The sequence below is a fragment of the Rhincodon typus genome, chromosome 23, assembly GCF_021869965.1.
Source record: "Rhincodon typus isolate 14 chromosome 23, sRhiTyp1.1, whole genome shotgun sequence".
NCBI lineage: Eukaryota > Metazoa > Chordata > Chondrichthyes > Orectolobiformes > Rhincodontidae > Rhincodon > Rhincodon typus.
Genome location: NC_063354.1, coordinates 2565888 through 2577573, shown reverse-complemented (window position 1 = coordinate 2577573; position 11686 = coordinate 2565888). Strand labels below are relative to the sequence as shown.

General features: G+C 44.1%; 1 protein-coding gene across 2 annotated transcripts in view; it reads left to right on the top strand.

Moving 5' to 3' along the window:
* Nucleotides 1-243: 243 nt before the first annotated feature.
* utp18 (UTP18 small subunit processome component) overlaps nt 244-11686 on the top strand; it is a 30759-nt gene continuing 19316 nt past the window's right edge. For both annotated transcript variants that reach the window (XM_048610858.1, XM_020517500.2), the window contains exons 1-5: nt 244-493; nt 2123-2262; nt 5540-5635; nt 7229-7314; nt 8230-8312. In XM_048610858.1, the coding sequence (XP_048466815.1) occupies nt 362-493; nt 2123-2262; nt 5540-5635; nt 7229-7314; nt 8230-8312 (537 nt within the window). In that variant the 5' untranslated portion in view covers nt 244-361. The remainder of the gene's footprint in view (nt 494-2122; nt 2263-5539; nt 5636-7228; nt 7315-8229; nt 8313-11686) is intronic.

Below are 11686 nucleotides of genomic sequence, written 5' to 3'. Positions count from 1 at the left end.
CCTTTTTATAAAATAGTAAACCGGAAACCGGCCTGTGCCATTACCGGCCTAGGTTTGGGGGGTGGGGTTGCAAAGATACGGCAATAACATTAACCCAGACAGACAGCAAGAATAAACTCGTACCCTCCAAGCGAAAACCCATACTGTGACTGGTGCTACCTGTCCAAGTGTCTTAGTAAGTCTCAGTGACCAATCCGTGCAATCCCCCCCCCACCCGCTCAACTGTAGACCGGCCCGGTGCCCTCTCACCCGGAAGTGCTGGCCGTCGGTCTCCACGCTGTTGCTAAGGCCCTGCCCTCGGCATTTCCTAACGCTCCTGCTCCGGGGACAGGCAGAGAGTGTAACCGGCAGCCGGTGCGGGATGGCGGCCCGGCCCAAGAAGCGCAGAGCGGCGGCGGCGGCGGCGGTGGCTAGCGAGAAGGAGGAGGCGGTGGAGCGGCGGCTGGAGGAGCTGCTCTTCGGGGGCGAGGAAGCGCTGGTGGAGCGGCTGCAGGTCCGGGGCCGGGGGCGGGTTGTAGTATCAGAAAATCCCTTCATTGGGGAAACAGGCCATTCAGCCCATCGAGCCTACACCGACCCTCCGAAGAGTATCCCATTTCTGATGAAGGGTCCAGACCCGAAACGTCAGCCTTCCTGCTCCTCTGATGCTGCTTGGCCTGCTGTGTTCATCCAGCCCTGCACCTTCGTATCGCTGTAACCCTGTATATCCCTGGACACTGTGGTCCATTTAGCACGGCCAATCCACCACCCTATGCTCTTAAAGTCATTGTATTTATTGGAGCTTAGAGAATGAAAGGTGATCTTATTGAAGCAGATCACTTGCTTGTTTTGCAAATCACTTCACATCTATACTCTCTCGTTCTTGTTCTTTTTATGAGTGGTAACAACTTCTCCAAATCTGCTGTCTCCATATCATTTTTAAAACGTTGATCAAATCTCTCAGCATTCTTCTCACCAAGGAGAACAGTGGCCAACCCTAGATGAAAGTCTTCATAGCTGAAGTTTCTCATTCCTGGTGTACTGTCTCTAGTGCTTTCACATCTTTCCGGTAATGCCTCGCCCTCGTCTCTACACTCAACTTCAGCTGAAGTTGAACAAGTGTTTAAGACAAAATAGGGGTAGATAGATTTTTCCAATGTCAAGGGAGTCATGAGTTATCAGGCAGCAATTTGGAGTTGATGCCACAATCATATAAACAATCATTATTGAATAGGAGAGCAGGTTAGAGGGGCTGAATGACTATGCTTGTTCCTCATTGTCACATTCTTTCTCTGTTGGTAGCACTGTTTAAGGATGTGTCTGTGTTTGAGGGGATGTCACCTTGTGTTGGTTTGACAGGGCTTTCTGCTCTTCTACTTTTTTTTAAGTGGAGGTGGGTTCCATGCCACTCATTACAATTCTCTCTCTAGTCTTTCAGGTATTTTTTCTGTCTCCCTAGGTGTATCTTACTCTCTATATCTTAGTTGTAAGGCAAAAAGGTCAGGGTAAAGGCCTGTGCCTAAAGTTTCCAGTGTGGCACCATCACTATTTATATTAATGTATATTAACACGAATTGCATTTAGATAGCACCTATAATAGAGTCAAACACCCGAATATACTTCACAGCATTCTGAAACATGTTTTGTGGCAGGCCAAAATAAGGAGACGCTAGACAGGTGATCATGCGCTTGATCCAAGAGGTATGTGTTAAGCACCATCCAAAGGGAAAAAGAGGTTTCAGGAGGGAATTCCAAAGTCTAGGGCCTAGGTAATTAGAGGCATTGTTACATTAATTACCTTAATGCATAGTAGTATTAGAGCAGATGCAGATATCTTACAGAATGGAGGAGATTTTAGAGATAGGGAGTGGAGCTAGACTACAGGAGGATATGAAAATTGAGGCATTGCTAGACTGGGAGCCAGTATAGGGTGGTGAGCATGGGTGTTGGGAATAGGACTTGGTGAGAGTCAAGAAGTGGGCAGCTGAGTTTTGGATGAACTAAAGTCGATAAATTCCAATAAGCATCATAGATAAACATAATACAGCCTTGAGAGTGCAGATCGTGACACGCTGAATCTTGGTTCATACTGTTGCCATTCACCACTGCGTCTTTATATAACTTGTCTATTTTGTCTGCACAGCTTGGACAACAGACAAATTTAGGCAAATCTTTGCTGGACGATGATTCCAGTGACTCTGAAGTGGAAAATGAAGCCAAATCCAATCTTCCTGTATCCAAGAAAGCTGTGTGGGTGGATGAAGAGGATGAAGCAGAAGATCTGTGAGTGAGATTTGTTCTGTTGGGTTAAGGGGAGCTGACTTAGCTCAAATATCTGCATTCTTAATTTCCGTTCTTAATTTCTCCTCTCCAACACCCCACAGAAGTATTTTAAGGTTAGCACCTTCTTGATGTTTTCGATAATGGTTACGTAGTTACATTGGAATAGGAGGTGGCCATTCAATCATTCAAGCCTGTTCCAACGTTCAGTCAATTCACTGCTGATCTGTGCATGAGTGTTTTAGTCACAGACTCATTCAGTTGTGCTCTGTCGGATAATTTGCAATTTACACAGTCCAGACATTATTGTAGTCCTTTAATGGGAACTAACTTCTCTAATCAAAATATTAAACAGATGTTACTGGCATCAGGAGACAAGAGTTTAAAGGGCAAAAAAAGGCTAATTATCTTAAAACTATATTGGCAGTTTGCCCATCCATCTTTTCACAGGTTCAAAATTTCACTAGAAGGTATAGGAAAGTGGAGAATGTATAACTTATAGAAGCAATCAGCAATAAATATGTGTATGTAATAAATGCAGACGGACACCATCATGTCTTATAGCAGGCCTCCTATTAGTAAGAGACTTTAAACAAGTTGTAGCAGTAGAGTTGAAGGTATGAGGTATAGGAGAAAACATTTTCATCTTGCACCTGTAGTCATGCCAATTAGATTTAGTCGGTGCACAATAGTATATAGTTACGGAAAAAGAGTAATATTGGACAAGGGAATAGAGAAATGGAAAAGGGGACTGGACTAGGGGGTCATCTGCTGAGCCCCTGACAGACATTGGAGGTTTGAAGAGAATTTGTCAATGATGAATTTAGGGATATGTGTGAAGAAAAGAACAGGTGGTAGTGAACGGGTGGTGTGAGGGCATAGGTTTAAGGTGAGGATCAGGTGGTTTAAAGCGAATAAGAGAAATTTTTTGCACCCAGAGGGTGGTAGAAATATACAACACGCCGGAGGCAGATACTCTTGCAACATTTGAAAAGCATCTGGATGAGCACTTAAAATGTCAGGTAAGTTGTGGACCAAGTGCAGGTAAATGGAATTAGTGTAGTTTGAGGTTTGTTGATCAGCCTAGATACGGTGGGCTGAAGGGCCTGTTTATACACTGTACACGACTCGAGAAAGTCTTTTTAGTAATAGAGTGTCTGAAAGAAATCATGTAGTAATAGAGTCATAGAGCTGTACAGCATGGAAACAGACCCTTGGGTCCAACATGTCCATGTTGACCAAATATTCTAAACTAACCTAGTCCCATTTGCCAGAATTTGGCCCATATCCCTGTAAACCCTTCCTATTCATATGCCCATTCAGATGCCTTTTAAATGTTGTAACTGTACCAGCCTCCACCACTTCCTCTGGCAGCTCCTACCATACACACGCCACCTTCTGAAGAACTCCGATGTGCAGAGGTACTTGAAATAAACAGCAGAGGCAGTCAGCAGTGAAAGTTCATTGCCTAGTCAGACAGCTGTGCAGGTTCATTTCTCCATTTGTTTCATCTCCCACGTGGTCCCTGCCTTGTCTCTCTTCCTCCTTTTTAAAGTGCTGTTGTTCCAATCTCTTTCTTTTTCCAAAAGTTCCAAAACAATGCAACAGCTTGTGAAACATTAATTACCGCTCCTAGAATTCGAGGAAATCGACTCCAACACTGAAAATACCTCAAAGGAGCAGCTCTTACAGCCACAACTCCATCTTGGATTACCCAGAATCCTTCCTCTGCTTCATAAAACCTAAATTATAGTCTTTGCATGTGCAAGCCATTGAAAAACTCACTGCAAATGATTGCGGGCCACAGACCATATTCACTGGTTTTGGGAAGAATTTTAAGAATACTTTAGTACTGGGTGATTGTACCCAGCTTGTGAAGGCACTACAGTTAGCTTTCTAGTGGTCTCTGTGTTCACTGACATGAATGTCCATTAAGGCTCAGTTTTCAGACAATTTGGCGAGTCTTACAGGATCATATAAGGCCATTGGAAATAAATTTTAACTGGGGGGACATTGCATGTTACAGAAGAGAAGGTAAGGAAGATAGAACGGTCTGGAAAAGTTTGTAGTAGATGACGGAAGGTAATAGTAAGTGATGGAGAAACAACAATTTTACAGCATGGCAACCAAACAGGTGTGTTCCTCCAGGTTAATTGGTACTAATTGCACAAGTACAGAATCTGAACAAGTCGTAAAAAGTGATCAGGTGCCATGCACTTCACAGAGACATTTGAGGACAATTGTGAGGACCAGATTATGGCAGGTGAAGGGCTGACTGAATACGGGCAAAGTGATATAGAGATGCAGGACAAGGCTATTTTTCCCAGAGTACATCAACTGAAAATTGGAATCACAGTGACGTGTATACCAGAACGGGCCAGTGAAAGAAGGGGTGGCCGTGATTATAGGGAGCACAGGGAAAACCACCACCAAACCCGAAGGCTGCAGGAACAGCACCTCATATTTTGCTTGGAAACCCTGCAGCCCAATGGTATCAATGTGGACTTCACAAGATTCAAAATCTCCCCTCCCCCGATCGCATCCCAAAACCAGCCCAGCTTGTCCCCGCCTCCCTAACCTGTCCTTCCTCCCACCTATCCATTCCTCCCACCTCAAGCCCCATCCCCACCTCCTACCTACCAGCCTCATCCCGTCTCCTTGACCTGTCCGTCCTCCCTGGACTGACCTATCTCCTCCCTAACTCCCCACCTACACTCACCTTTACTGGCTCCATCCCCGCCTCTTTGATCTGTCTTTCTCCTCTCCACCTATCTGCTCCAATGAGCATCTTCCATCCGCCTCCTCCCCTCTCTATTTATTTCAGAATCCCCCTTCCCTTCCCCCATTTCTGAAGAAGGGTCCAGACCTGAAATGTCAGCTTTCCTGCTCCTCTGATGCTGCTTGGCCTGCTGTGTTCATCCAGCTCTACACCTTGTTATCTCAGATTCTCCAGCATCGGCAGTTCCCACTATCACCAAATACAAACATTGACTCAAAACGCTAGATAAGGGACAGGAGATAAGATCCATGGATTGGGAAAATGAGTAAAGATGTAGTAAGGTGAAAATGGAATGTTGGCTTGATCCGAGATCTGAAAGTGGATCTCTAAGTGAATGTGTTGCTGGCTGTAGGGGTACTGTTGAATGCTGGTCTGCAGAGTGAAGCAGAAGTCAAGCTCTTACTGTCTGATGGTATATCTGCTCCCACAATTCACTGGTTTTATGTAATAAATGGAATCCAGTTTATTGTGAGTGGACTTGTTTTTTCTTTCTTTTTGCAGTGTGGATATGACTCATCGATTCCGGAAAGACTTCGTGAAAAGCACCACGGAGAAGACTCTTAGTATGGGGCAGCTGCAGCAGAGACTAAGGGAACAGTATGTACTAACAGACCAGTTACAGTCTTTTCAAATATCTCTTTCTTTTGATGACTTATTGCTTCCTAGTCCCAGGCATTTTGCTTTAATCAGTGAGCAGTGAACTTGTGACAGTGACCCTGAAAAATGGTATGCTGTTTCATAAATCCTATCCAGTTGAGAGGGAGGAATTTGTAAAACTGTCAAGAGGCAGGGGGTCATTGGACACAGGCGGAGGATGTTTGGGAAGAGAGTGAGACTAATTGGAATCTTTCGAATATCCAACACAAGCTGCTTGTCTTAAGTGGCCTCTTCATTCGCTTCACGATCTTTCATACTGTTTCAGTTGAGTTGAGTCAAGCTAAAAGGCTGTCACATTGTACCAGGGGATGGATTCTTTTGTGGAGGTTCAGCTGGTTGACATTTAATAATATATCTATGGAATGTTGGCTTGATTCCCTGATCTGTGTTTAAGTAGCTTTTCTCACCTGAGGTAGCGGAAGGAACACAGCATTTGCTGCTCCTGATCATCCAAGTGACTGTTGCTGCAGAGTGTGTACGTGTATGAGCACCAAGAGAGGTTGGAACAGACTTGGCACTGATCTCTTCAGAGATTTGTTAAACTGCTGAGGGACTGGGGTCAGAAACCATGCATTAAAACTTTTGTCTCAAACTCATTTTAACACAAATAATTGCACTTATACAACCTCATAGCCTTTACAACCTCAGAATGCCCCAAAGTTCTTAGAGAAATTGAAGCACTTCACGCAGTGTGATCACTGTTCTGATCATAAACCATTTTTAATCCACATGCAGCAGGCTCCCACAAATGATAGTGTGATAATGATCAGATAATTTGTATTTATTGGATCAGTCGAAGCATACATATTGGACTTAGGATGCCGGGAATAGTGTCAATGAATAAATAGTTTACCTTCAACTCTGGAGACTGGAGAGTGCTTGGTTTAAAACTCATCACCCCTGATTTTGAGCTACAAGAGGGGCTGCTACAGTGGGAATGTCACCCTGGCGTGGGTCTTGCACATGTGACCTTATGACCTGCAGTACATGAGATTGGAGGCTGGAATAATGCTTGGTCTCACATGCTGGGGCTTCTTAATGCAACTCTGATATAGGGAGCAGTTTCCAAGGTGGGGGAAGAAAAGCATAGAGTGGAGTTGGCAGTGTTGGGTTTGTGGAGAATGATCCCAGTTTCTTTGGACACTCCCCAAATATTACCTCAGCCAGAGGCCTGCTCCCAGCTGCAGGGTGTGTTGGAATGGTTCAGCATAACTAGAGAGATTTCCATTGACCTCTCGTATGAAATCATGTAGAATGTGTTTGGAAATTCAACACAATGAGAGAAATCATTCCTAATCAATGATAGAAGTGAAAATGTGAAGCGTGTAATGGTAAGTTGTTGGTATGATTTGCCACTTTGACAGAGTTGGTGATGTGAGAGGCACAGTGTACCATCATGTGTTGGTTTGCTGCTGTATCTGATCTCACTGTGTTAATGGGCAGTTGTTTCTGCAAGTGTGTGGGAACATTGTCAAAGAGGGTTATGTCTGTATGTCTTAAAATGGTTTAATTCCAATTTACATTAATCTTCAGGTTTCAGGCTGCAATGGGTGGAACACCATCCTGGGCAGAGAACAAAGTGAAAAAGAGAAGAAAGGACAAGAAAGATTTGGAGGATGGTAAGCCATTATAATCTGGACAGATATTGGTTGCAAGTCCAACAGACAATTTCTCAGTGATTGTATAGCAGCTTGTATAGGACTTGTACAGTTAATGGTGAGTCCCTGGGAAGCGTTGCTGAGCCAAGGGGTGGAGGTGCACAGTTCCTTAAAAGTGGAGTTGCAGGTAGACAGGGTAGTGAAGAAGGCATTTGGCAAGCTTGCCTTCATTAGTTCGAACATTGAGTATAGAAGTTGGGATGCCATGTTGTGGCTGTACAGGACATTAATGAAGCCAGGTTTGGAGTACTGCATACAATTCTGGTTGTCCTTCTATAGGAAAGATGTTGTTAAACTCGAGAGGGTCGAGAAAAGATTTACAAGGATGTTCACCAAACTGGCGGGTTTGACCTATAGGAAGAGGCTGAATAAGCTGTGGCTTTTCTCCCTGGAACATAAGAGGCTGAGGGGTGAACTTAAAGAATTTTATAAAATGATGAGGGGTATGGATAGGGTGAATAGCCAAGGTCTTTTTCCCAGGGTAGGGGACTGCAACACCAGAGGACGTAGGTTTAAGGTGAGAGGGGAAAGATTTAAAAGAGACTCGGGGTGGGGGGGATCTATTTCTCGCAGGGTGGTGTGTATATGGAATGAGCTGCCAGAAGAAGTGGTGGAGGTGGGTACAATTACATCATTTAAAAGGCATTGGATGGATATACAAATAGGAAGAGTTTGGAGGGATGTGGGCCAAAGGCTGACAAATAGTACTAGGTCAGATTGGGATGTGTGGTTAGCGGGGATAAGTTGGACTGAAAGGTCTGTTTCTGTTCTGTATGACTCTGGCACTTAAAACAGTTGCCTTAAATGTTAAGGTGTGTATTACTGTGTGTATTCCGTGTATTTGCATAATGAACTTTCTTTTATTTGGTACGTTAGAAAGCGATGAAGATGAAGATTTGTTGCAGAAAACTGGCAATTTTGTGACACACTCTGAGTCCCTTCCCAAAGGCTTGTTACAGGTGAGCGTGCTCACTGAGACAATGTTTAAATCAACAGCTGCAATTGTCACAGTGCAACCGGTTTATCAGTTTATGTGTGATGGGGAAGGGATGTTAATACACGCGTTTTCTGTTTGTGTATTGACCCGATGGCTGTTCCTGAATGCTGAAGATATAAAACAGTGCAGCCCTTACTGGCTCCTTAATTCTCAGATGGTCAGAAAAGGTTGCAGCCTTTGTCCCAGCTGACCCAGTGTCAGGGTTTAATAAGGAGGACAATGGAAAGGGGGATATGTTATCTTGCAAGAGAGGGACTGGACTGTTGTGAGCTCCTCCAGTCTTGGTTTAGTGGTCAGCTACTGGAAAATGTGAGAGGATTGTTGGAGCTCACACTGGCAGAATGGCTGTTCGGAGAAAACATTGGAGGCTTCGCTTACCTGTGGCACCATATGAAGCATTATCTTTGTAATGGAGGAACTCTAGCTCTGGGCAGAATAGCTGTCCCATTCTCATACTCACCAACAATCACCAACCTTCAAATTCTCCCTCTGTGGGGCTGTGATAGGATCCATGCCAAGGTGCTACATCAGAAGAGGAAGACCCCTCATTACACATAGTTGTAGGAATGTAGACTCTTAGATGTCTGTCGTATAGAGGGAGGCCATTCGGCACTCTGTGTTCATGCTATCAACAATGATCTGACTACACTGATCCCAGTTTCCAGCTTTTGGCCTATAACCCTGGACGCTAGATCAACATAAGTAAATACCTAAATATCTTGATTGAATATCTAAATACTGCTTAAATGTTCCAAGAATTTCTGTCTCGACCGTCCTTTTAGGCAGTGAGTTCCAAACTCCCACCAAACTCTGAGTGGAAAAGGTTCTCCTCAGCTGTTCTCTTAGCCTTCCATTTCTTACGCTAAATTTATATCCTCTGGTTATTGACCTCTCTCCAAATCGAATAAACTGCCTTCTTATCCACTCTATCAGTGGCTTTCATAATTTTATACACCTCTGGCAAGTCACCTCTCAACCTTTGTCGCTTTAAGGATGACAACCCCAGCGCATCCAATCTTTCCTCATAGCTCAAATTCTCCGGCCTGGGCAGCATCCTGGTAAATCCAGAGTCTTAACATTCATAATGGAATCATTTCGCTTGTTAGATCCCCTAAGGTGCATTGTTTCACACTTTTCTGGATTTAATTCCAATGTAGGAGCAGTAAGCCATTGAGCCAGTTGATTGGTCTGATAGCTCACTCTAACCTATTCCTGCTGGGCAATCAGAGAAGGTAGTTTGCAATAATCACAACAGTAGCATTTTGCTTTGAATCGGGGCTGGCCCTCACTTAAGAAATGGTTTAATTGAATTATATAATGCAGAAGGAGACCAACCAGCTTATTGTGTCAGTGCCTGCTCTTTGCCAGCTCTATTTCCCAACAAACTTGCACATGTTTCCCTTTCAGATATTTAGCTAATTCCTTTTTGAAAGTTATTATTCAGTTTGCTTCCACCTCACTTTACAGCTAGTGCACTGCAGATCACGACTTATGACATAGAAACAATACCGTCTCACATCAGATGTCAGGCCGGTTATGGTGTGTGTACTGGTGGATATCTGGCAGTTACTGCGGCCTGAGCTGGCCTGTGAGATCAGAGTGCAGCTGGCAGCCTGTTAGCTGTTCTGCTCTATGTGCGTGTGAGAGCAGCTTAGCTTGACAGCCCCTCTAGCTTTCCCCTTGCTTCCTGTGGAGCAGATCTTTGTCTGGACTTGTCAGCTTTCTGTCGTGACGTTACTGAGAGCAGTAATACCGTGCTCAGAGAGTGCACCGTATCCTGCCTCAATCACCTCCGTGCATTGCAGCAGCTCAAACCCTCCCAGTTGTGACTCTTGAGATTCCAAACCTCTCTGAGCAGGTGATGGTACAGGGGTTAAAGACATGGATTTAACGAGCACAGTTCTTGTTTATTCAAATCGCTACGTACACACAGTTCCCTAAACTTCATGGACTCATCACCAGCTTTGCCCTCTTTAATCCCATGGCTTCTTTTTAATGTTATTATTCTTTAGGAGCATTATCTTTATTTAAACAAGTCCTCCAGGCAAGGTTTTTTCTTTCATTCATTCATGGATGTGGGTGTCACTGGCCAGGCCACTATTTATTGCCCATCCCTCAATACCCAGGTGGCATTTAAATGTCAGATTCATTACTCTGGGTCTGAGTCACATGTAGACCAGACCAGGTAAGGATGACAGTTTCCTTCCCGAAAGGACATTAATCAACCAGATAGGCTTTTCAGGCAATTGACAATTGTTGTCTAGTGTCTCCTTAAAACAAGTTAGGCAACTGTCCAGCTGAATGAATTTGCCCAGGTATCCCATGATACTGAAGTAGTCAAATCACTGTGAACACAAGCCACTATCAATATAAACAGTCACAACTTTATTAGGAAACATGTTACAATAGCTGTTAATGCTAAACAGTACTATCTCTAATCCTATTTGGCCCCTTAAACTGACAATACTCTTGTTTCTTGTAGTCCTTTGTAGATTTATACAGTCACTCTCTCTCTGGGTCTGCAAAGCTGCTTTCTCTCTTTCTCTATGGTCAGCTGGTCTCTGCCTCTTGCCATACTAGTCTCTGAAGGCCTTCAGGAGATCCAAGAGACCTCTTTGGTGGTTTTTCTGGAACTTTCTATTATTCTGGCCAATTGGGGGACACGCTTAATAGTTTGAAACTTTGTCAATCATTGGGATGGGTTGTTAGTGTTTGTTTCTTTGTGTAGGAGGACTTGGTGCCTTTCTGTCTGGGCCATCCTTTGTTTAGTGGATAAGTTGCTGGGGGTATGTCTGTCCAGGATAACTGTTGTCTCTGATATTGTGATCATGTTATTAGCACCTGGCTGCTGGGTTTGCATTCTGTCTGGTATGTGCGTTTTCTAACTTAAGAGTTTTACTTGGCCAATGTGCCCAGCATCCCTTGCTGTTTGGCCAAGTTAGCAATCTGTCTGTGTTTTAGCAGCCAGGAGGCTGCTACACAATGGATTCATAGATTTATTAGACACTTATTTCCAGAATTTTATTCAAATTCAAATTCCACCATCTGCCGTGGCAGGATTTGAACCTGGATCCCCAGAGCATCAGTCAGAGGTTGCTATTTTGGGACTGGTTTCACAGTAACATTAGGGAAGCCTGGAGATAAACACACTGTGTGGCCTGGGGATGGAAGGAAATGCATAGTGGGAATGTTTTTCCAGTAAATCTCCCAACAGGGGCTGAGGTGCCGTTAATAAAGAAATAAGTTGCACCTCTAGGGCATCTTTCATGATGTAGGGATGTTCCAAAGTGGCATCAAAGCACTTTGGCATTGTAGCCACTGTAGTGGAAAATGAGA